The sequence below is a fragment of the Oncorhynchus masou genome, chromosome 18 (genome assembly GCF_036934945.1).
Source record: "Oncorhynchus masou masou isolate Uvic2021 chromosome 18, UVic_Omas_1.1, whole genome shotgun sequence".
NCBI lineage: Eukaryota > Metazoa > Chordata > Actinopteri > Salmoniformes > Salmonidae > Oncorhynchus > Oncorhynchus masou.
In genome coordinates, this window is record NC_088229.1 from 22,560,005 (window position 1) to 22,586,593 (window position 26,589).

At 41.9% G+C, this 26,589-nt stretch overlaps 1 protein-coding gene across 3 annotated transcripts in view; it reads right to left on the reverse strand.

Moving 5' to 3' along the window:
* LOC135504240 (coiled-coil domain-containing protein 50-like) overlaps positions 1–26,589 on the reverse strand; it is a 45,099-nt gene extending 18,510 nt beyond the window's left edge. For 2 of the 3 annotated variants that reach the window (XM_064922622.1, XM_064922620.1), the window contains exons 1-5: positions 26,083–26,468; positions 24,958–25,070; positions 7,647–7,709; positions 7,407–7,542; positions 7,029–7,119 (exon numbers count right to left, since the gene is read on the reverse strand). In XM_064922622.1, the coding sequence (XP_064778694.1) occupies positions 7,029–7,119; positions 7,407–7,542; positions 7,647–7,709; positions 24,958–25,006 (339 nt within the window). In that variant the 5' untranslated portion in view covers positions 25,007–25,070; positions 26,083–26,468. Of the gene's footprint in view, positions 1–7,028; positions 7,120–7,406; positions 7,543–7,646; positions 7,710–24,957; positions 25,071–26,082; positions 26,469–26,489 lie in introns of those variants that run through there. The other variant, XM_064922621.1, reaches the window with a different exon arrangement.

Below are 26,589 nucleotides of genomic sequence, written 5' to 3' on the forward strand. Positions count from 1 at the left end.
TTTTGCATCATCAAAGTGGTAGGCATGTTGTGTAAATCAAATTATAAAAATCAATTTTAATTCCAGGTGGTAAGGCAACAAAATAGGAAAAATGCCAAGGGGGGTGGAATAATTTTGCAAGCCACTGTAAATCTACGTCAAGCAGGGGTGACCCGTCATTCACAGCAGGTGGGGCAGCGCATTGAGCCCCACATTTTTAGCAAAAGGTTTTATAACTATAAGAGATATAAATAAATAAATAAATATATATCATTTTGGGGAGCTTGCATGTTATTTTGGCATTAATACGAGTCACATATCAGTTTGCAAACAATGTAATATACAGTTGAAGTCGAACGTTTACATACACTTAGGTTGGAATCATTAAAACTCGTTTTTACACCACTCCACAAATTTCTTGTGAACAAACTACAGTTTTGGCAAGTCAGGTTAGGACATCTACTGTGTGCATGACAAGTAATATTTCCAACAATTCTTTACAGACAGATTTCACTGTATCACAAGTCTAGCAGGTCAGAAGTTTACATATACTAAGTTGACTGTGCATTCAAACAGCTTGGAAAATTCCAGAAAGTTATGTCATGGCTTTAGAACCTTCTGATAGGCTAATTGACATAATTTGAGTCAGTTGCAGGTGTAGCTGTGGATGTATTTCAAGGCCTACCTTCAAACTCAGGGACCACACAGCCGTCACACCGCTCAGGAAGGAGACGCGTTCCGTCTCCTAGAGATGCACATACTTTGGTGGAAAAGTGCAAATCAATCCCAGAACAGCAGCAAAGGACCTTGTGAAGATGCTGGAGGAAACAAAAGTATCTATATCCACAATAAAACGAGTCCTATATCGACATAACCTGAATCGGCCACTCAGCAAGGAAGAAGCCACTGCTCCAAAACCGCCATAAAAAAGCCAGACTACGGTTTGCAACTGCACATGGGGACAAAGATCATACTTTTTGAGCAATGTCCTCTGGTCTGATGAAAAAAATAGAACTGTTTGGTCATAATGACCATTACGTTTGGAGGAAAAATGGGACGCTTGCAAGCCGAAGAACACCATCCCAACCGTGAAGCATGGGGGTGGCAGCATCATGCTGTGGGGGTGCTTTGCTGCAGGAGGGACTGGTGCACTTCACAATATAGATGGCATCCTGAGGATGGAAAATTGTGTAAAAATTTAAGCAACATCAAGACATCAGTCAGGAAGTTAAAGCTTGGTCGCAAATAGGTCTTCCAAATGGACAATGACCACAAGAATACTTCCAAAGTTGTGGCAAAATGGCTAAAGGACAACAATGTCAAGGTATTGCCCATCACAAAGCCCTGACCTCAATCCCATCGAAAATTTGTGGGCAGACCTGAAAAATCATGTGCGAGCAAGGAGGAGGCCTACAAACCTGACTCAGTTACACCAGTTCTGTCAGCAGAAATGGGCCAAAATTCACCCAACTTATTGTGGGAAGCTTGTGGAAGGCTACCAGAAACCTTTGACCCAAGTTAAACAATTTAAAGCCAATGACACCAAATACTAATTGAGTGTATGTAAACTTCTGACCTACTGGGAATGTGATGAAAGAAATAAAAGCTGAAATAACTAATTCTCTACTATTATTCTGACATGTCACATTCTTAAAATAAAGTGGTGATCCTAACTGACCGAAGGCAGGGAATTCTTACTAGGATTAAATGTCAGGAATTGTGAAAAACAGAGTTTAAATGTATTTGACTTGACTATAAATAAATACATTATATATATATATATATATCTATATCTATATCTATATATATATTTTTGCAGTTGAAGTCGGATGTTTACATACACCTTAGTCAAATACATTTAAACTCTGTTTTTCACAATTCCTGACATTATATATACACACATTGCCCCAAAAAATAAAGGGAACACTAAAATAACATCCTAGATCTGAATGAATGAAATATTCTTATTAAATACTTTTTTTTTACATAGTTGAATGTGCTGACAAAAAAAAAATCACAAAAATTATCAATGGAAATCAACCCATGGAGGTCTGGATTTGGCGTCACACTCAAAATTAAACACTACAGGCTGATCCAACTTTGATGAAATGTACTTAAAACAAGTCAAAATGAGGCTCAGTAGTGTGTGGCCTCCACGTGCCTGTATGTCCTCCCTACAACGCCTGGGCATGCTCCTGATGAGGTGGCGGATGGTCTCCTGAGGGATCTCCTCCCAGACCTGGACTAAAGCATCCGCCAACTCCTGGACAGTCTGTGGTGCAACGTGGCGTTGGTGGAAGGGAGCGAGACGATGTTCCAGATGTGCTCAATTGGATTCAGGTCTGGGCGGGCCAGTCCATAGCATCAATAGCACCTTCCTCTCACAGGAACTGCTGACACTCCAGCCACATGAGGTCTAGCATTATCTTGCATTAGGAGGAACCCACGGCCAAACGCACCAGCATATGGTCTCACAAGGGGTCTGAGGATCTCATCTTAGTACCTAATGGCAGTCAGGCTACCTCTGGCAAGCACATGGAGGGCTGTGCAGCCCCCAAAGAAATGCCACCCCACACCATGACTGACCTACCGCCAAACCGGTCATGCTGGAGGATGTTGCAGGCAGCAGAACTTTCTCCACGGCGTCTCCAGACTCTGTCACGTCTGTCACATGTGCTCAGTGTGAACCTGCTATCATCTGTGAAGAGCACAGGGCACCAGTGGCGAATTTGCCAATCTTGGTGTTCTCTGGCAAATGCCAAACGTCCTGCATGGGGTTGGGCTGTAAGCACAACCCCCACCTGTGGACGTCGGTCCCTCATATATCCTTCCTGTTTGGCCCTGTCCGGGGGTGTCCTCGGATGGGGCCAAAGGGTCTCCTGATCCCTCCTGTCTCAGCCTGCAGTATTTAGGCTGCAGTAGTTTGTGTCGGGGGGCTAGGGTCAGTTTGTTATATCTGGAGTTCTTCTCCTGTCCTATTCGGTGTCCTGTGTGAATTTAAGTGTGCCCTTTCGAATTCTCTCTTTCTTTCGCTCTCTCGGAGGACCTGAGCCCAAGGACCATGTCTCAGGTCTACCTGACATGATGACTCCTTGCTGTCCCCAGTCCACCTGGCCGTGCTGCTGCTCCAGTTTCAACTGTTCTGCCTTATTATTATTGGACCATGCTGGTCATTTATGAACATTTGAACATCTTGGCCATGTTCTGTTATTACCTCCACCCGGCACAGCCAGAAGAGGACTGGCCACCCCACATAGCAAGAAACCTAGAGAGGAACCAGGCTAGGTTTTGGCCTTTCTAGGGAGTTTTTCCTAGCCACCGTTCTTCTACACCTGCATTGCTTGCGGTTTGGGGTTTTAGGCTGGGTTTCTGTACAGCACTTTGAGATATCAGCTGATGTACGAAAGGCTATATAAATAAATACATTTGATTCATACCACCCTCGTGGAGTCTGTTTCTGACCGTTTGAACAGACACATGCACATTTGTGGCCTGCTGGAGGTAATTTTGCAGGGCTCTGGCAGTGCTCCTCCTGCTCCTCCTTGCACAAAGGCGGAGGTGGCGGTCCTGCTGCTGGGTTGTTGCCCTCCTACGGCCTCCTCCACGTCTCCTGATGTACTGGCCTGTCTCCTGGTAGTGCCTCCATGCTCTGGACACTACGCTGACAGACACAGAAAACCTTCTTGCCACAGCTCGCATTGATGTGCCATCCTGGATGAGCTGCACTACCTGAGCCACTTGTGTGGGTTGTAGACTCTGTCTCATGCTACCACTAGAGTGAAAGCACCGCCAGCATTCAAAAGTGACCAAAACATCAGCCAGGAAGCATAGGAACTGAGAAGTGGTCTGTGGTCAGCACCTGCAGAACCACTCCTTTATTGGGGGTGTCTTGCTAATTGCCTATAATTTCCACCTGTTGTCTATTCCATTTGCACAACAGCATGTGAAATTTATTGTCAATCAGTGTTGCTTCCTAAGTGGACAGTTTGATTTCACAGAAATGTGATTGACTTGGAGTTACATTGTGTTGTTGTTCCCTTTATTTTTTGAACAGTATGTATGTATGTGTGTATGTGTGTATGTGTGTATGTGTGTATGTGTGTGTGTGTGTGTGTGTGTGTGTGTGTATGTATGTATGTATGTATGTATGTATAAATAATTGAGTTAAAAAAGCCACATACAAACAAGGTCTCTTTTGTTTTCTTGAGTGAGGCAGCTCCAAAATGTGTTTCAGCCTAGCCCAGTGCTTTCTGTGGTGGTGGGGCAAGCCAAAAGGCACCTAAAGACTCAGACCATGAGAAACAAGATTCTCAGTCTGATGAAACCAAGAATGAACTCTTTGGCCTGAATGCCAAGCATCACATCTGGAAGAAACCTGGCACCATCCCTATGGTGAAGCATGGTGGTGGCAGCATCATGCTGTGGGGATGATTTTCAGCAGCAGGGACTGGGAGACTAGTCAGGATCAAGGGAAAGATGAACGGAGCAAAGTGCAGAGAAATCCTTGATGAAAACCTGCTCCAGAGCACTCTGGACCTCAGACTGGGGCGAAAGTTAATCTTCCAACAACACAACACAGGAGTGGCTTCGGGACAAGTATCAACGTCCTTGAATGGCCCAGTCAGAGCCCGGACTTGAACCCGATCGAACATCTCTGGAGACCTGAAAATAGCTGTGCAACCTGACAGAGCTTGAGGGGATCTGCAGAGAACAATGGGAGAAACTCCCCAAATACAGGTGTGCCCAGCTTGTCGTGTCATCCTGAAAAAGACCAGGCTGTAATCACTACCAAAGGTGCTTAAACAAAGTACTGAGTAAAGAGTCTGAATACTTATGTAAATGTGACATTTCCCTTGTTTTGTTTTCTTAAATACATTTGCTAAAATTTCTAAGACATGTTTTTGCTTTGTCATTATGGGTTATTGTTTGTAGATTGACGAGGGGAAAAAAAAACATTTTAATCCATTTTAGAAAAAACAGTAAAGTAACAAAATGTGGAAACAGATAATGGTCTGAATACTTTCCAAATGCACTGGATATCTGAGGAAGGGTATACACCCATTTCTCGAGTGTTGAAAGTTTCCAAGAGCACAGTTGTCTACATTACTGAGAAATAGGAAAAAAAAATATGGAACTACCCAGACTCTGCACCAATCTGGGCTTTATGGGAGTGCGGCCAAACGGAAGTCACTCCTAAGAACAAGGCACATGACAGCATGCCTGCGGTTTGCAAAAAGGCTCGTGAAAGACTCACATCGTTGGGCAAAAGATTCTGTGGTCTGATGAGACAAATTAAACTATTTGGCCTGAATGCAAAGTGCTATCTCTGGAGAAAACCAGGCACAGCTCATCACCGGTATAACACCATCTCTATCGTCAAGCATGATGGTGACAGCATCATGCTCTGGGGATGCTTTTCAGCGGCAGGGACTGGGAGACTTACTGGTCAGGATAAAGGGAACAATGAATTGAGCCAAATACAGGCAAATCTTTAATGAGAACATGCTTCAGATGGCAAATGACCGTAGTCTGGGGGCAAAGATTTACATTCCAACAGGACAATGACCCCAAGCATACAGCCAAAGCAACGCTGGAATGGATCGAAACAAGAATGTGAAAGCCCTTGATGGCCCCGCCAAAGCCCAGACTTGAATCTCATTGAAAATCTTTGGAAAGACTTGGAAGATTGTTAAATTAGATGGGGAGAGGCGGTGAACAGCAGAGCTTGAGAAAATCTACAAGGAAGAAAAATCCCAAAACTAGATTTGCAAAGCTGATAGACATACCCAAGATGACTGAAAGCTATAGTCGTCGCCAAATGTGCTACAAATTAATAACTCAGGGGCTTGAATACTTACATATGTAAATTAGTATTGGCGTATTTCATTTTTAATACATTTGCAAACATTTCTTAAAACGTGTTTTCACTTTGTCATTATGGGGTATTGTATGTAGATTGGTGAGAAAAAAAAAACGATTTAACCCATTTTGAATTCAGGCTAACACCAACAACTTGTGGAATAAGTCAAGGGGTATGACTACTTCTTGAAAGCACTCGATAAGTCCTATTCTTCAAGAATCAGGTATATATATATATAATTAATTTAGAAGTCCAAATATTGATGTAGCAACTAAAGAGTCGAGCTTTAAATAGTCCCATACTGGCGCACCGAATGTTTGCTCAAACATGCACAACTCCTTCTCTGTGTCTACTCCAGCTTGTGTATATTTTGAGGCCTGGCCTGGCCCCTGTGTGCATAGTAGGGACTGGTCTGGCCTTACTACTATGGCAGAAGCAGAGGTAATGGATGGGTGTCCTCCTTATGTCTGGGTCAGAGGTCAGTTTATCTACAACTTACTGGAAAGAAGCTACATCTATAAAAGGAAGCTCCTTTTCATGAAACTCTGATCACTTCGTCAAATACCTCCTTTCTAACACAGTAGATTGAAAATTCCTACTACTTTTCTACAGTTGACCAACTAGATGATACATGAAAGTGGAAACTTACATGCACTCATTTTAGACATGATATTGTACAGAGTGGTAGAGATAAAGCCTCTGCATCTACCTAGCATGTTTCTCCTCACATTAACCTTCAGTGAGACAGAGGAGGAGGGATGGAGCATAACCTACAGTAAATTATCAGGGAAACTGCTTAACTTGTCATTCAGATTAATAATAGATCACAGGTTGTCTCTGTGGTGGCCTTTGAGCCTGCTCAGATTGATGTCTCCCAGTGTTGAGTAGATAAATCTGAGTGGGTAAACCCTGGCCCAGAGAGCGCAGCATTCAGCCCCACTGTGACCTCATTCAATACAGAGCCACATTATACTGTATTTCGAGCCATTTGGTCCCTGGGGAAACTCAAATGATGACATTCCATTTACATTACATTTAAGTCATTTAGCAGACGCTCTTATCCATTCCATTATCTACAGAAAGCTAGTGGAAATCCACTTGAGTAGTGAGTACACTATCAGTATTGTAAAGAACCACTATGAACCTCAAGGTTCTCCTCAAATCAAATTAGAAGACATCTGCAGCTCACCTCATCCTCCTGCTCCCTCCTGTGAGTCTCATCAGCACATCTCTGGATCTCCTCCTGGATCATCCGGGCATACTTCGAATCCTGTTCCTCACTGGGTACACAGAAGGGACAGGGGAGAGGGGCATGGATTACTGTCAGAGACCAAACCACCCTGTGTATCATATACAGTAAGTACAATATTGCCAGGGGTCCACAAGTATACCCATCGTTTAGATTATGTAGGAATTGTTTATGGAGACAGTCTAGATAGTTTTTTTACATAGTGACAGAGTGTACAATAAAATAAATACACAGAGGGTACATGGAGAGTGAGGTGGAAAATGTGTGTGTGCCTGCGTGTGAGCAAAGTGTTTATTTAAATGAACACAGTGCCCTTACAGTTGTCTAGACGCCTGGCTCAGGGCTCTGTGCTGAGCCCTCTGTTCCTCCTCCTCATCCTGCAGCCTCATGGCGATGCGGATGTCATTCTGCACCAGCTGGTTCTTCTGGATGTTGGTGGTGTAGTACTGCTCAACTGGGACAGGGGGGAACACAGGGTTACACAAACACAGCCATGGACCACCTACTACAGTAACTCTGACAGACTACTGTGAGGGGTGTGTGGGATGTTGGACTTACTTTCCTGTTCCTGTAGGTTTTGTGCCAATGCTCCATCCTCCAGGACAGCAAAAACATGGCACACTGAAGGAGAGGACATGACCGTTAGTCAAAAGGCATTTTAGCAATCTGTACTGAACAAAAATATTTAAAAAACAACATGCAACAATTTCAAAGATTTTACTTACAGTTAATAATGAAATGAGTCAATTGAAAATAACGAATTAGGCCCTAATCTATGGATTTCACATGACTGGGCAGGGGTGCAGCCATGGGTGGGCCTACTTGGGAGCCAGGCCCAGCCAATCAGAACTAGTTTATTTAGTTATTGTTTTTTACAAAAAGGGCTTTATTATAGACATAAATGCACCTTAGCAACACATTTTAAACTCATGTCATAAAATGTGGCCATATCTTGGGAAAGAAATTACCGCTTGTCCTTTATGACAATCAATAGAGAGAGACAATGTAGTGGGCAGTTGATGTTTTTGGCACAGCACTTGGTGCCCCTCGGAGCACAACAAAAGTTATCCATTGCATGATGTCCCAATCACACTGGAGGCCAATGGAAAGGTATACAGGTCATTAAATAGCCTACATCTAAACAGGCAGCTATTCACACAACACAAGCCATCTCTGCATGTTTGGGACAGGTAGATCTATTATTGTAGTGTGATGACCAAGTGGCTGGAGCTGGAGGGCAGCCCAGTGAGTCTCAGAAGAACACCCAGCCTGGAATTGTCATCAGCTGCAGTGTAACAGTGCACCAAACCAGACGTTGTTATTAACCGGGTGCTGGCCCAGGCCTGGGCCCCACCAAGGTCTTTTAGTGCCTCTACTGTCACTCCTCTCTACACCCACAGACTATATTGCAACAGAGGCTGATGTGAGGAGCTATAGGACGGGCTCATTGTAAAAGACTGGAATGGAATTGATGGAACAGTATTAAACACGTCAAACATATGGAAACCACATATTTGACTGTTCCATTCATACCAATGAACTCATCCCACCAGCCTCCTATGCATTGCAACCTTTTTACACACTCTTACACAAACAGTTAATTTGATTTTTTTTTTTTTTTTTTTTTTTTTTTGTAGCCAAAAGTGATGTACAAAAACGGAGCGATTTCTCCTACTACACAAAGAATCTTTCAGGAAAACGGAACATTTGCAATCTAACTGAGTCTCCTCATTGAAAACATCCGAAGTTCTTCAAAGGTAAATGATTTTATTTGAATGCTTTTCTGGTTTTTGTGAAAATGTTGCCCGCTAAATGCTACGCTAAATGCTACGCTAAATGCTACGCTAGCTATCAATACTCTTACACAAATGCTTGTTTTGCTATGGTTGAAAATCATATTTTGAAAATCTGAGATGACAGTGTTGTTAAGAAAAGGCTAAGCTTGAGAGCTAGCCTATTTATTTAATTTAATTTGCGATTTTCATGAATAGTTAACGTTGCGTTATGCTAATGAGCTTGAGGCTATAAATAGGATCCCGTATACGGGATTGCTCGTCGCATGAAGTTAAATTGTGTGACGTGCAGTCATTTTCAGGTCCTGATTGGTCAAAGTGTTATTTGACACACAAAGTCCCAAACGGCGTTCCATAGAAATTCTGTTTGAGAATGAAACGACTGAACAAATTAACAACGAAACAGCACAGCAAGTAAGTGAAAGAAATAGGTTTTTATTATGTTTTACTGGTAATCGGGACATGTGTAAATACCAACAAATTAACTTTTTGGTCAGTGTGGTGTGTGTAACCTTTATTTAACTAGGCAAGTCAGTTAAGAACAAATTCTTATTTACAATGATGGCCTACCCCGGCAAAACCCGGATGACGCTGGGCCAATTGTGCGCCGTCCTATGGGACTCCCAATCATGGTCGGATGGGATACAGCCTGGATTCGAATCAGGGACTGTAGTGACGCCTCTTGCACTGAAATGCAGTGCCTTAGACCACTGTGTGTGTTAACTATTTAACTGTACTAGAATGCTTAAAAGGCTGCAAAAAATGTTAAATATCCGTAATCGGTATCGGCCAAAAATGTCATATCGGTGCATCACTACCATTAACCACTCCCCCCCGTTCTTAAGCCACCAGAAAGTCAAATAGAGGGACAGAGAGAGATATTACGAAGTAGGTCACAGAGAGAAAGTGATGCCTGATGTGTAGAGAGGTGCACTTCATGGTTAGTAACAGGATATTAACTGACCAATGAGAAGGCTGGTTGTTAAAGGTTTAAGTGGAGCAAAACACTTGAAACTTCAGGTAGAAAAATGACCACTGTATTGCTCCCGTCCTCTGAACTTGTTTTAATAGCTAGTTAAGAGACTAGTGGGTAGGTTGTTTCATCTAAGTGGTTTACAGCAGCCTGAGAGGGTCTAAACTTCTCTGCCTGCAGTGTAGATTAAAAAAAATAATTAAAAAAAAAACTCACTCAGGGGCTGAAATGGTGAATAAAACTAAATATACACCACATGCTTGATAGACAAAAGGCTCTACCCAGTCACAATCTCCTATTCCTCAGTTCAACTCCAACTGAATACACATTCAACAAAATCAGAGCTTTTCCAACAACAGTATTAAACACGTCAAACATATGGAAACCACATATTTGACTGTTCCATTCATACCAATGAACTCATCCCACCAGCCTCCTATGCATTGCAACCTTTTTACACACACTTACACAAACAGCAATACACAGGGGAAGAATTTAGTGTAGATTGAAAATCATTGAATTAATTGACTTTTTTTTGTCACGTTCTAATTAATAAAAAGTGTAATGTTTGAACTCCGTGGTATATTTGTCTTTATGTGGGCGAAGCATTAATAAAAAGGTCTCTAAACAGATTGTCAGACCCTTTCCTGCAGGGGACAGAGCAGTTGGTGCAGAAAATAACTTTAGTACCTACTCCCTTGCCCTGCAGGTGCCAACAGGGGCCCCAAGACATTCCACAGCAGCATTTAAAGACTCCTGACCTCTGACCCCCAAATCAAATCACCCTGCTGCATTATGGTCTGACTGTTACACAGCCACAGGACCGAGATATCACAGGCCTGGCCAACTGCCGAACATGGTGATACCGCAGATCAGTTTACTCCACCATTAACTAGGGACGCACGATATATTGGTGAACATTTCGGAATCGGCCGATAACGATGTTGGCATTTTTAGCTAATATCGGCCGAATCCGATGTTGAATATAACGCCCGATGTGCAAAACCAATGTCCAAGCTGACGTGCATACCTATATAATGAAGGACCATGACGTAATGAAGCCATGTAAAATGTTAAGCTTACGTGTAACACAGCATTCCTAACCTAGCCCACAATGTCTGCTGTGTGGATCGAGCAGTCAAGTCACGCAATCATTTGAAAGAGTAAGAAAATTTCAGAGAAAGAACTCAAAAGGTGAAATCCATTAAAGCCAAGATAATGGAATTCTTGCCCTTGACAATCAATTCATAAAAAGTCATATTATGGAACGCCGTTTGTGTCTTTTGAGTGTCAAAAAAGATACAGTAGCACTGTCAAAGCTGTACAAAAAAAGTCTGCAAACAAGCAAACACCGGCCATGAACGATGTGTTTTAATACCGCATTGGTAATAAAGCATAATTTGTTCGACCATAACTTCTGGTGTAGCTAGCTTTAGCTTGGTACCTAGCTAGCACCAATACAACAAGCCTGAAAACAATGACCAGTAGAAACTGCAGTCATTTTCATTATTCTTAGCAATGATTTAGGAGTCCTTGTGAGTAAGTATAGTCTAGGTTGCCACTTGTTGTTCGCCTATTGAAATTGAACTTCATGAAAATAAATAGCTACCCAGCTACTTAACCCTGTTGCCCAAAGCTAGCATTATAAGCAGCCATCTAGCTAGTGAGGCTCGACCTGACCGGGTTGTATTGTGACGCTAGCCACAATAAGGATTAGGCACAAGTGGAATTTGCGGTCTGCCTTCAACATAAAAGTATGTCATTGGCAGTGATGCAAACAAATACAAATAGTAGAATTATGCCATACTTTTAAGTCCACTATTGTGGCTAGCTTCACATTGATGAAACGTGGGACTCCCAATCACGGGTAGCAAGCTAACTATATAGCTACTGAAACAGATGTCGTTTTCTATGTTTTTAGGGAAGAAAATTGTTTGCATCCATGAGCTAGCGTTTTTTTTTATGACCAGCACAGCAGCTGCGCGAGACCACTTTCCCAGCATCATAGCATAGGTATTGATGAATCGTTGTGACATATTAAATACGAGTGATTGTGTAATAACTATGTAAAAAAAATGTATGAATGCGTTAACCTCTTGGAACTCTAGGGGCAGTATTTCCTTTTTGGATAAAAAAAACGTTCCCGTTTTAAACAAGATATTTTGTCACGAAAATATGCTCGACTATGCATATAATTGACAGCTTTGGAAAGAAAACACTGACGTTTCCAAAACTGCAAAGATATTATCTGTGAGTGCCACAGACCTGATGCTACAGGCGAAACCAAGATGAAACTTCAAACAGGAAATGAGCAAAATTTTTGAAGCGCTGTTTTCCAATGTCTCCTTATATGGCTGTGAATGCGCCAGGAATGAGCCCACAATTTCTGCCGTTTCCCCAAGGTGTCTGCAGCATTGTGACGTATTTGTAGGCATATCATTGGAAGATTGACCATAAAAGACCACATTTACCAGGTGTCCGCCCGGTGTCCTGCGTCGAAATTGGTGCATAAACCTCAGCTGCAAGTATTTTTCCATGTAATTCAGAGAAGAAAGCAGACTTCCACGAACGATATATCAATGAAGAGATATGTGAAAAACACCTTGAGGATTGATTCTAAACAACGTTTGCCATGTTTCAGTCGATATTATGGAGTTAATTTGATTTTTTTTATTTATTTTTTTTGGTAGCCAAAAGTGATGTACAAAAACGGAGCGATTTCTCCTACTACACAAAGAATCTTTCAGGAAAACGGAACATTTGCTATCTAACTGAGAGTCTCCTCATTGAAAACATCCGAAGTTCTTCAAAGGTAAATGATTTTATTTGAATGCTTTTCTGGTTTTTGTGAAAATGTTGCCCGCTAAATGCTACGCTAAATGCTACGCTAGCTATCAATACTCTTACACAAATGCTTGTTTTGCTATGGTTGAAAATCATATTTTGAAAATCTGAGATGACAGTGTTGTTAAGAAAAGGCTAAGCTTGAGAGCTAGCATATTTATTTAATTTAATTTGCGATTTTCATGAATAGTTAACGTTGCGTTATGCTAATGAGCTTGAGGCTATAAATAGGATCCCGTATACGGGATTGCTCGTCGCTTGAAGTTAAATTGTGTGACGTGCAGTCATTTTCAGGTCCTGATTGGTCAAAGTGTTATTTGACACACAAAGTCCCAAACGGCGTTCCATAGAAATTCTGTTTGAGAATGAAACGACTGAACAAATTAACAACGAAACAGCACAGCAAGTAAGTGAAAGAAATAGGTTTTTATTATGTTTTACTGGTAATCGGGACATGTGTAAATACCAACAAATTAACTTTTTGGTCACTGTGGTGTGTGTAACCTTTATTTAACTAGGCAAGTCAGTTAAGAACAAATTCTTATTTACAATGATGGCCTACCCCGGCAAAACCCGGATGACGCTGGGCCAATTGTGTGCCGTCCTATGGGACTCCCAATCATGGTCGGATGGGATACAGCCTGGATTCGAATCAGGGACTGTAGTGACGCCTCTTGCACTGAAATGCAGTGCCTTAGACCACTGTGTGTGTTAACTATTTAACTGTACTAGAATGCTTAAAAGGCTGCAAAAATGTTAAATATCCGTAATCGGTATCGGCCAAAAATGTCATATCGGTGCATCACTACCATTAACCACTCCCCCCCATTCTTAAGCCACCAGAAAGTCAAATAGAGGGACAGAGAGAGATATTACGAGAGTAGGTCACAGAGAGAAAGTGATGCCTGATGTGTAGAGAGAGGTGCACTTCATGGTTAGTAACAGGATATTAACTGACCAATGAGAAGGCTGGTTGTTAAAGGTTTAAGTGGAGCAAAACACTTGAAACTTCAGGTAGAAAAATGACCACTGTATTGCTCCCGTCCTCTGAACTTGTTTTAATAGCTAGTTAAGAGACTAGTGGGTGGGTTGTTTCATCTAAGTGGTTTACAGCAGCCTGAGAGGATCTAAACTTCTCTGCCTGCAGTGTAGATTAAAAAAAAAAAAGAAAAACTCACTCAGGGGCTGACATGGTGAATAAAACTAAATATACACCACATGCTTGATAGACAAAAGGCTCTACCCAGTCACAATCTCCTATTCCTCAGTTCAACTCCAACTGAATACACATTCAACAAAATCAGAGCTTTTCCAACATGTGTATGCACATATTTTACAGTGCATTTGGAAAGTATTCAGACCCATTTTTCCACATTTTGTTAAGTTACAGCCTTATTCTAAACTGTATTAAAATAAAGCATTTAACAAATCTACAAAAAATGAAAAAGCGAAAAAAAATTTTTTTCAGAAATACCTTATTTAGTAGTGTTCAGACCCTTTCATATGAGACTTGAAATTGAAGTTGAGTCCATCCAGTTTCCACTGATCATCATTTAGATGGTTCTACAACTTGGAGTCCAACTACGGTAAATACCATTGATTGGACATGATTTGGAAAAGACACACACACGCCTCATATATATATATATATACACATACAGTGGGGCAAAAAAGTATTTAGTCAGCCACCAATTGTGCAAGTAATCCCACTTAAAAAGATGAGAGGCCTGTAATTTATCATAGGTAAACTTCAACTATGACAGACAAAATTAGAAAAAAAAAATCAATGTAGGATTTTTAATGAATTTATTTGCAAATTAAGGTGGAAAATAAGTATTTGGTCAATAACAAAAGTTTCTCAATACTTTGTTATATACCCTTTGTTGGCAATGACAGAGGTCAAACGTTTTCTATAAACCGTTGCTGGTATTTGGGCACATTCCTCCATGCAGATCTCATCTGGAGCAGTGATGTTTTGCGGCTGTTGCTGGGAAACACAGACTTTCAACTCCCTCCAATGATTTTCTATGGGGTTGAGATCTGGAGACTGGCTAGGCCACTCCAGGACCTTGAAATGCTTCTTACGAAACCACAGTTGCCCGGGCGGTGTGTTTGGGATCATTGTCATGCTGAAAGACCCAGCCACGTTTCATATTCAATGCCCTTGCTGATGGAAGGAGGTTTTCACTCAAAATCTCACGATACATGGCCCCATTCATTCTTTCCTTTACACGGATCAGTCGTCCTGGTCCCTTTGCAGAAAAACAGCCCAAAGCATGATGTTTTCACCCCCATGCTTCACAGTAGGTATGGTGTTCTTTGGATGCAACTCAGCATTCTTTGTCCTCCAAACACGACGAGTTGAGTTTTTACCAAAAAGTTATATTTTGGTTTCATCTGACCATATGACATTCTCCCAATCTTCTTCTGGATCACCCAAATGCTCTCTAGCAAACTTCAGACGGGCCTGGACATGTATTGGCTTAAAACCTGTTAAGGCTACGCACAATACTGCCCCCTTTGGAGGAATTGCGTGCCCATAGTAAACAGAAAAAAAATCTGTCCAAAATTGCTAATATATGCATATAATAATTATTATTAAATAGAAAACTCTAAAGCTTCTAAAACCGTTCGAAATGTCTGTATGTAAAGCAGAACTCACAGGGCAGCCATTCTCCCAAACTGTCCTTTGACAGCTCTTTGGTCTTGGCCATAGTGGAGTTTGGAGTGTGACTGTTTGAGGTTGTGGACAGATGTCTTTTATACTGATAACAAGTTCAAACAGGTGCCATTAATACAGGTAATGAGTGGAGGACAGAAGGGCCTCTTAAAGAAGAAGTTACAGGTCTGTGAGAGCCAGAAATCTTGCTTGTTTGTAGGTGACCAAATATTTATTTTCCATCATAATTTGCAAATAAATTCATTAGAAATCCTACAATGTGATTTTCTGTCATAGTTGGAGTGTACCTATGATGAAAATTACAGGCCTCATCTTTTTAAGTGGGAGAACTTGCACAATTGGTGGCTGACTAAATACTTTTTTTCGCAGATATGGGTAAGAGTACCAAAAAAATGTCAGCAGCATTGAAGATCCCCAAGAACACAGTCGCCTCATTCTTAAATGGAAGAAGTTTGGAACCACCAAGACTCTTCCTAGAGCTGGCCGCCCGGACAAACTGAGCAATCGGGGGAGAAGGGCCTTGGTCAGGGAGGTGACCAAGAACCTGATAGTCATTTCGACAGAGCTCCAGAGTTCCTCTGAGGAGATGGGAGACCCTTCCAGAAGGACAACCAGCTCTGCAGCTCTCCACCAATCAGGCCTTTACGGTAGAGTGGCCAGAAGGAAGCCACACCTCAGTCGAAGACCTACCCTGCCTATCTAAGGCCTTCTCCGCTATGCAATCTGGTTTCCGAGCTGGTCAAGGGTCCGAAACGATATCATAACCGCCATCGATAAGACAATACTGTGAAGCTGTAGTCATAGACCTGGCCAAGGCTTTCGACTCTGTCAATCACCGTATTCTTATTGGCAGACTCAACAGCCTTGGTTTCTCAAATGACTGCCTCGGCTGGTTCACCAACTACTTCTCAGACAGAGTTCAGAGTGTCAAATCAGAGGGCCTGTTGTCCGGACCTCTGGCCGTCTATTGGGGTGCCACAGGGTTCAATTCTCGGGCTGACTCTTTTCTCTGTATACATCAATTATGTCGCTCTTGCTGCTGGTGATTCTCTGATCCACCTCTACGCAGACGACACTATTCTGTATACTTCTGGCCCTTCTTTGGACACTTAACTAACCTCCAGACGAGCTTCAATGCCATACAACTCTCATTCCGTGGCCTCCAACTGCTATTAAATGCAAGTAAAACTAAATGCATGCTCTTCAACCGATCGCTGCACACAGTCCAGCATCACTACTCTGGACGGTTCAGATATAGAATGTGTGGACAACTACAAATACCTAGATGTCTGGTTAGACTGTAAACTCTCCTTCCAGACTCACATTAAGCATGTCCAATCCAAAATTACATCTAGAATCGGCTTCCTATTTCGCAACAAAGCATCCTTCACTCATGCTGCCAAACATACCCTCGTAAAACTGACTATCCTGGCAATCATTGACTTTGGCGATGTCTATTACAAAATAGCCTCCACACCATCTACTCAGCAAATTGGATGCCGTCTATCACAGTGCCATCCGTTTTGCCACCAAAGCCCCATATACTATCCACCACTGCAACCTGTATGCTCCAGGTCATCTATAAGTCTTTGCTAGGTAAAGCACCACCTTACCTCAGCTCACTAGTCACCATAGCAGCATCCACCTGTAGCACGCGCTCCAGCAGGTATATTTCACTGGTCACCCCCAAAGTCAATTCCTCTTTTGACCACCTTTCCTTCCAGTTCTCTGCTGCCAATGACTGGAAAAATTGCAAAAATTAGCTGGAGACTCAAATTTCCCTCACTGACTTTAAGCACCAGCTGTCAGAGCAGCTCACAGATCACTGCACATAGCCCATCTGTAAAAAGCCCAGCCAACTTTATTTTTTGTCTTTGCTCCTTTGCACCCCAGTATCTCTACTTGCACATTAATCTTCTGCACATCTATCATTCCTGTGTTTAATTGCTAAATTGTAATTATTTTGCCACTATGGCCTATTTATTGCCCTTATCTTACCTCATTTGCACACACTGTACATATAATTTTTCTATTGTATTATTGACTGCGTTTGTTTATTCCATGTGTAACTGTGTGGTTTGTGTTGCACTGCTTTGCTTTATCTTGGCGAGGTCGTAGATGTAAATGGGAACTTGTTCTCAACTAGCCTACCTGGTTAAATAAAAATGAATAAAAAAACAAACATACACCTTAGGCAAACACATTTAAACTCAGGTTTCACAATTACTGACATTTAATCCAAGTAAAAATTCCCTGTTTTAGGTCAGTTCGGTGAGTCACCACTATTGTAAGAATGTGAAATGTCAAAATAGTAGTAGAGAATGATTTATTTCAGCTTTTATTTCCTTCATCACATTCCCAGTGGGTCAGAAGTTTATATACACTCAATTAGTATTTGGTAGCATTAGCTTTAAATTGTTTAGCTTCCCACAATAAGTTGGGTGAATTGCGGCCCATTCCTCCTGACAGAGCTGGTGTAACCGAGTCAGGTTTGTAGGCCTCCTTGCTCGCACATGCTTTTTCAGTTCTGCCCACAAATGTTCTACTAGATTGAGGTCAGGGTTTCTGATGGTCACTCCAATACCTTGACTTTGTTGTCCTTAAGCCATTTTGCTATAACTTTGTCTTGAGATGTTGCTTCAATATATCCACATAATTTTCCTACATCATGATGCCATCTATTTAGTGAAGTGCACCAGTCCCTTCTGCCGCAAAGCCCCACCACATTATGATGCTTCCACTGCCGTACTTCAGGGTTGGGATGGTGTTCTTTGGCTTGCAAGCTTCACCCTTTTTCCTCCAAACATAACGATGGTCATGATGGCCAAACAGTTCTATTTTTGTTTCATCAGACCAGAGGACATTTCTCCAAAATGTACGATCTTTGTTCCAATGTGCAGTTGCAAACCATAGTGTGGCTTTTTATGGCAGTTTTGGAGCAGTGGCTTCTTCCTTGCAGAGCGGCCAATTCAGGTAATGTCGATATAGGACGCGTTTTACTGTGGATATAATTTTGTACCGGTATCCTCCAGCATCTTCACAAGGTCCTTTGCTGTTGTTCTGGAATTGATTTGTACTTTTCGCACCAAAGTACGTTCATCTCTAGGAGACAGAAGGAGTCTCCTTCCTGCGTGGTATGACGGCTGCATGGTCCCATGGTGTTTATACTTTCACACTATTGTTTGTACAGATGAGCGTTGTACCTTCAGGCGTTTGGAAATTGCTCCCAAGGATGAGCCGGACTTGTGGAGGTCTACAATGTTTTTTCAGAGGTCTTGACTGATTTCTTTTGATTTTCCCATGATGTCAAGCAAAGAGGTACTGAGTTTGAAGGTAGGCCTTGAAATACATTCACAGGTACATTACAACTGACTCAAATTATGTCAATTAGCCTATCAGAAGCTTCTAAAGCCATGACATCATTTACTGTAATTTTCCAAGCTGTTTAAAGGCACAGTCAACTTAGTGTATGTAAACTTGTGAATTATAAGTGAAATAATCTGTCTGTAAAGGATTGTTGGAAAAATTACTTGTGTCATGTTAGATGTCCTAACCGACTTGCCAAAACTATAGTTCGTTTAACAAGACATTTGTGGAGTGTTTGAAAAACAAGTTTTAATGACTCTAACCTAAGTGTATGTAAACTTCTGACTTCAACTGTATGTATGTACTGATCAGATTTGCTCAAGATTTAGTGAAACTCCCATGTAACCAAGAAATGATATCACTAGGAGGATGGTTTGTGCAGCAGTCTTCTCTTGTAGGGAAAGCCATTAAGCCAGGAGATGTCAATTACAATTAAAACACACATAATTCCACTGCTTAACCTGTAAACAAGACTGGACCATGTCTGTGTAAACAAGATTCTCAGCATGGACTGGCAGAGCAGAGCCTATGTTAACAGTGAATGACCACTCTGTCGCTCTCCCTCTCACCGTCTGTCTCCATCCTCCTCTTCCTTTCCACTCCATCTCGCTGTTCTAAATTGTTCCAGTAGACTTAAGCCTCCGTACCTACACTACACCCTGCTCTAACAATGCCATGTTCCATCTTGGATTCACGCAAGCAACCGGAGTTCACAGAGCCAGTGAAATTGAGGATGTCTCACCTTTGTCATGTTCCGTAAAACAGGGAAGGAAGGGTGTTTCTTTTTGGTCAATTTGGTAATTTAGAGGTCAACAACATGCAAACGTGTTCGACAACACCGCAAGTCAAAAGGTAACCACACTTCCTGACCACTAAACCCAGATACATTTAATTCCACTATCACTGTGGATGAATGTCAGTCTGAGACTAATCAGCATTCAAGATTTAACCCCAGCATTAACCCTCATCCAGACACGCCATTCAATCACAGTTACCTGCCGTGTGGCTAAAGAGATTATGCAACAAAATGGATCAGCCAGCTGCCCTTGTGTCCAGTCTTCACAGAATGCACAGATTTTGTGACTACTTTGAACCAGAACAGCTTAAGAGTTTAAGTCTTTCTCCATGCCTCAACATACTCAAGAGAAATTAAATGGACAAACTCCAGGAAGAAGAAAAAAAATCAAGTAGGGCCATAAACTTCTTGAAATAAAAAAAATCATCATGTTAAACAAAGACTGCTCAACTCACTCAGGCCCTAGAGCAGTGGAAGTGACTGACAGGCCGTGTAGGTGTGTACGCCATGTGGGTTAACTCGTTTTCTGGAACTCAGTCAGCCCTTGAAAAACTAAGCTCAAGTTACACATCCAAGGGTGTGGATGGGAAGAATAGAGAGACAGGTATTACATGACAGGGCTGGGAGGAAGTACACAATGGCCACAACAAAAATAAAACATTTTCAGGGTGGGGAGGATAGAGTCAGTACAATTATGTGGCCACCTCAAAAAGCACAAGTGGATTGACACCCACCACCTCAAGATTGTTTTGAATTGTTTGTTAGAAATATTAGCATTCCCCCAACATTATTTTGTTGAAATATAATTTGGACTGAGTAATTATGATAATTAATTGCACCCAAATTGGCCATTTCAATTCATAGGATTCATATAAATATAGTACCTAACATCCAATTTGGACCCGCCACATCTCAACAATGAGTATATAGTATCAGTTCTCTATGTCTGACAAGCAGTATGGATCTGCGGCTCAGAGTATTGTTTCTTCCTCCTATGTAACGTACTCTTAGTGAACTTGGTCTCTTTTTACATGTTAGGGTCTCGATTATTTTATATAAACATGGGGTCAAGGGACAAAAAAAAAAGAGTTTGGGAACACCTGGCTTACAGGGTAAGGAAACCAATATGCCATTTTGTAATTTGGGTGAACTATCCCCATGTGATTTTTTCTTTTATGACCAGGTTCTAGTGGACAGAAACGGGTAATATCAGGATGTAGGATGGGACATAAACCTAACAACTTCAATTACTAAAACAAATTCTGTACAGATGAATTTGGTGAAAAATTTACTGTGAATACATTGCCGTTCTGCCCCTGAACAGGCAGTTAACCCACTGTTCCTAGGCCGTCATTGAAAAATAAGAATTTGTTCTTAACTGACTTGCCTAGTAAAATAAAATAAATTTTTAAAAAATGCGTAAGATGAACAAACAATACTCCAAGCCGCAGCGCCATACGACTCGTCAGACTGAGAATTGATACTATATACTAGTTAGGGTGGGATTGGCGTGGGGTGTAGGGGATCCGTGGGTGGCGTTTGACAATTTCCTTGGATTGAATCCTATAAAACTAAAATGGTCAATTTGGGTGCAAATCAACTAGCTTAATTTCAAGGTTCAAATAGTCTTTCAACCAAATAAATGTTGCAGGAATGCTTATCTTATCTGGGCCCAACTAAAGAAATTATTACAGAACAATCTCAGACGATAGGGGTCATGGCTTGCTGAAATGACATGGAACGACCCAGGAGATCTTTACGTGAGTTTAGAGGGGAGGGGACTTTAAGCTTCTTTACAAAGGCACCGACTTGTTTCTTAAGAGGATAGGGAGTAAAATATCAAGTGGAATTGGTAGTGGCGAATGAAGGAAGGACAAATTGGTGGGTAGGGGTTAGAAGGGTATCAGATTGTCACAGTGAGGGAGTCAGGGGGAGGACAGCCAGGGTTTCTGATAGACCGAAAGGATGAAAGCGATACAGAAAGAGGTTAATGAGGGTTCCAGACAGTCGCCTCTCCAGGGAAAGGGACTATAAAAGTTTAAAGTTAAAGTGCAGAGCCAGAAGCTGGCAGCAATGAACTTTGCGACCTGTGGGTAAAAACACCTTCACCTACCATTAATCTTCCCCCACTGAGGATGTCAATCATGCATTAGGAAAATGACTGGTACTTAAACAATGTGAGTAGAATGCAAATCTATCCAACCAACCTCCAGTGAGAGGAAGCAACTGGTGTTCCAAAAGGAACACAGCCATTTTGCTTTTATCTACCCAGCCACTTGGCCAGTGGATGATGTAAAGTGGTTGGCAGACAAAAGAAGTGGAGGAGTGAGAGTGGGAGAAAGTGACGAGGAGTTCTATTTTAAGCCAAATCCCCATCACCCACGCACCCCCTCACTGCTTCCCTTCCCTCCTTCCCACTAGTCTGTTTTTACTGCTATTCCCTGTTCTGTAAACCTTAAATCACACTCCGCTCAATCCCTCTCTTTCTGTGGTGGACTGTTTTAACAAGAGTTGGGACCATCAGCTCCTGTGTGCTCAGACACTGATAGAGCAGTCACAGAGAGGGGTGGGCTGTGTGGACTGGGAGAGAGTCACTGGGAGAAAGAGTAACTGGGATGGGGATTGGGGGGGCATTCCTTAGGGAGCTACATTCCCCCTGTGAGGCAGGATATATCAGGAACGCAGCCAGAGGAATAGATTTTTTTAAAACAGGAACAGATAAGAGGGGAGTGAAAACAAAGCAAGTTGACTCGGCTGAGATTCTAGGATGAGGAAGGAGAAGTGAGACACTGAGAACACCACACTTCAGGAAACTGATGCATAAATACAACCTACAGGATGTTAACTTACTATTTTGAGTAAACCTAACTACATTGAAGAAACATTTAAAAACAGAACATGCAATTTCAAAGATTTTACTGAGTTACAGTTCATATAACATGCTGACCACACCGCTCGCATTACGTGCGCTGCAAAATAAATGTGCACATACAATCCTTTCATCCAAACTGCTCACGTGCGTATGCATAGCCAGGAGCTAAAATACACCTTATGTTTATGTATGTATGTATGCATGTATATATATATTTTTTTACACTTAACACATGTCCCTTCTTCACCCCATTGTTATATTTAGGAGCATATACCCATGTGGGTGATGGAAAGATGAACTGAGGTCCACACTCCAGTCCAATAGGTGGTGGTAATGCACCTTAAAGTTGGTTGCCAACTTCCATATAAAGTCCACATAAGAAGACTGAAGGAGAGTTTACTCGACACTATGTTTCCACTTTTATCTGTGCATTAATTGTCATAGAGAACACACGATTGTGTGACTCAAAATTCTACAAAGAGCCAGAAAAAAAGGACCTTGTGCATTTCAAGTAAAACAACAACCCAATGTTTATATCCCAGGACAAATGAGCTAGCAACAGAAAGCTAGCTAGCTAAATGGCCATGAATGTTTCATGTGATTTGACCTGTTCCTAAACTAATATAATTGGTTCAGAGTTCATTTTGATATTTCAACCTGCGTGTCCCGATCGCGTCTGGTGTGGATGGACAAAATCAACATGAGCACACGGACAAACGCGCTTGCCTTCATTAGGCTATGGATTTCACATGACTAGGATAACAGACATGCATCTGTTTGTCACAGATACCTTTATTTTTTAAGTAGGGGCGTGGATCAGAAAACCAGTCAGTATCTGGCGTGATCACCATTTGCCTCAACAAGTGCGACATCTCCTTCACATAGAGTTGATCAGGCTCTTGATCGGGAAGAGCACACTTCTCCAGGGTGCCAGTGGCCATCGAAGGTGAGCATTTGCCCACTGAAGTTGGTTATGACGCCGAACTGCAGTCAGGTCAAGACCCTGGTGAGGATGACAAGCACACAGATATGCTTCCCTGAGACAGTTTCAAACAGTTTGTGAAGAAAATCTTTGGTTGTGCAAACCCAGTTTCATTAACTGTTCGGATGGCTGGTTTAGACAATCCCGTTGGTGAAGAAGCCGGATGTGGAGGTCCTGGGCTGGCTTGGTTACCCATGATACTGCCAAATTCTCTAAATCGACGTTGGTGGCAGCTTGTGGTAGAGAAATTAACATTAAAATTATCTGGCAACAGCTCTGGTGGACATTCCTGCAGTCAGCATGCCCATTGCACGCTGCCTCAACTTGAGACATCTGTGGCATTGTGTTGTGTGACAAAACTGCACATTTTAGAGTGGCCTTTTATTGTCCCCAGCACAAGGTGTATTGATTATGCAGTTTAATCAGCTTCTTGACATTCCACACCAGTCAAGTGGATGGATGTTCTTGGCAAAGGAGAAAGGCTCACTAACAGGGATGATAACAAATTTGTGCACAAACTGAGAGAAACAAGCTTTTTGTGAGTATGTAAAATGTGTGGGATTATTTATTTCAGCTCATGAAAAAATGGGATCAACAGTTTACATGTTGCATTTATTTTTGTTCAATGTAAAACAATGAGAACACTGACAAAATATTTCAGTAAAAATACATTTCTAAGGGAAAGTTTAGCATGATCAGACATCTTTGAATGCTGCTATTGTTTTAGTGAATACTATAGGGGTCCAACAGTCTACAGCTGGCTTTGTTAGTCCACTGCTGGCTGCTTAATGAAGCGTGAAAATGCTCTTACACACTGCTCATTGTCTATGGAAACAAGAGCAGAAAGGGAAATTATCTGGAAATCTATTGCTGTCCTGCTCATGAGTTAGCATGTATGCAGAAATACCAAAGAAAGCTAATCCACCCAAGCCACAACCTACTAATTTCATAATGTAAGAAAATTAGAACCCATGGGTAGAAACAAGTGGCAACAAAAAAGTACCAAATTCAAGAGGCCAAGTTTCCTTAACACACACACACACACACACACACACACAGTACCTTTTCCAGTGGGACCAACTTCTACCCTCAGCTGCAATCAGAGAGGGATGTATCTTGAATGGCCATCACACTACAGGCTCTTCTTATCTGCTGCCACATGCTACAGACCAGTCTGGGCTTTGACAGTGTACAGTCCTGCCAGCCATGCTAAGACATCGCATGAGCACCTCTTATCCCAGATGAAAACAAAACAACGCGCTGGTGGAAAGGGACACGGCAACAACACGTAACCCTCTGCTGAAACACATAACAAGGATGCTGGGTAGCTAACTAATGCCAGCCTTCCTCCTTAACCAAATCCCTCAAGAGTCTATGTAATGAGGGTCTGGCTTTTTTATTTTCACAGCAATTTGAAGTCACACATTCTTTTAAGTCTTAGTGAGGGTGGCGGACTGTCAGGGTATCTGTGGCCTGGCCTTTCAAATCAAATTATGTGTTACACCTATGTTTCCAAACACACACACATGACGGTCTGGCCAGTGAGTCTGGTCCTCTACATACCTTCCTGGACCCGAGGCAGGTGGGACTGATCAAGCTCCAGCTCTGTCATGGCAGCTAGAGAAGGGCAGTCACGGCCTCATTGCCCTCAGGGCGGATCAGAGTACAGACAGACCCTGGGGAATGAAGGGTACATAAAGACAAATGAGTCCAGTAGCATAGAACAGCCATGTTCAACATTGAATTGCAGTAGTTACTCTTTGTTATTGCAAGGAGGGTACATTCAGCATTTGACTTTCTTAATCCTTTGTCCAAATGTGTCTATGTATGCACAGAAGTCTACTGCAGGCAAACCGTTGAAGCACACACTATAATGACATAATTCCTATGAACTATACTAAATTTATGTTAAACATTCTAAAACTATTATGACAATAGCTACAAATGTAACCCCCATGTAACACTTGCATGGCGGTTACATACAGTTGAGAAACTCGGAACGAATTTCCACAGCAGTATGCTGCAACACGTACAGAATTCCATTACAAAGGCAATGCACAACATTGCAATTACGTATTTGTTTTGTATGATAATGGCGATACAGACAACGTGCTCTTTGTCAAATTAATATAAAGATCAACAATGGTTTAATGCGTGTCTGTCAAGCTCAATCAATCGCTAAAAACATGCCCAAACAAAACAAACAAAACCTACAGCTGTTACCTACCTGTATCCGCAGCACTACCCTGAATATAGTTTGTAGCCTTCGTGCACACAAAATAACATTCAACAAGTAAACATGGTAGTTGAGAAAACCTTTGATTATTTTGTTGCGGTTGTCTATTTTCCAGACACTTTATCCGCAGTTATCGTTTGACGTTCGCCAGTCTCGGATACATTCGATACACCTATTCCAGGCATCTATTTAGATCTGACACAACTATGTTTTTAGTTTATCAATGAAACAAAGCTGATAGTTTGATGGCACGCCATCAAGGACAAATAATGGACTAAACGAGCCTCCTTTATAGTCCAAGAACCTTACATATTCTGTAAGCCAAAACAGTCCAATACGCAATCTAAACGATAATTCGATTGATTCATATTTGCGGTACAGTTCTAGAAACAAATCCCTCTACTCTCATATCACATCAACAACTATTTCACGAATTCAAAATACATACTTACTGTACACTGTTTTAACCGTATTTACAACTGACAGTATTTTTCAGTGACACACGTTTGTGGCGTCCATCTTCTATTTACACACAGGTGAGATTCAGATGGCTAATTAGCGCAGGTAGTCGACTGTCTTCCGTCTGTTTTCCGTAAACACGCGCTGTTACATGGTTATATGGCCTTGTGGGAGCACTAGCCCCATAAAGGTGTGCTAAAAAATAAAATAAAAATTCGCCGAGGTCATTATGCTTCCAAAACCATACCGCAAGTGACGCGATTTAATGTTCAGACCAAGCGCAAGCTAGGGCTATTTGTAAAACTACCCTATACAGAGAAGACGCCTTCGTCCAATGACTCTTATGTGCAATGGAACTGAGAGTCATTATCAAGGCCCAGGAAAAGCTTAGCTCACTCACCGTGAAGTTGTTTGGCTGGAGATAGTTATGGGGGGTGATAAGGGACATATATGCCTAGGCAACCGTTCCACCTGACATGACATGATACCAAAGCCTTACT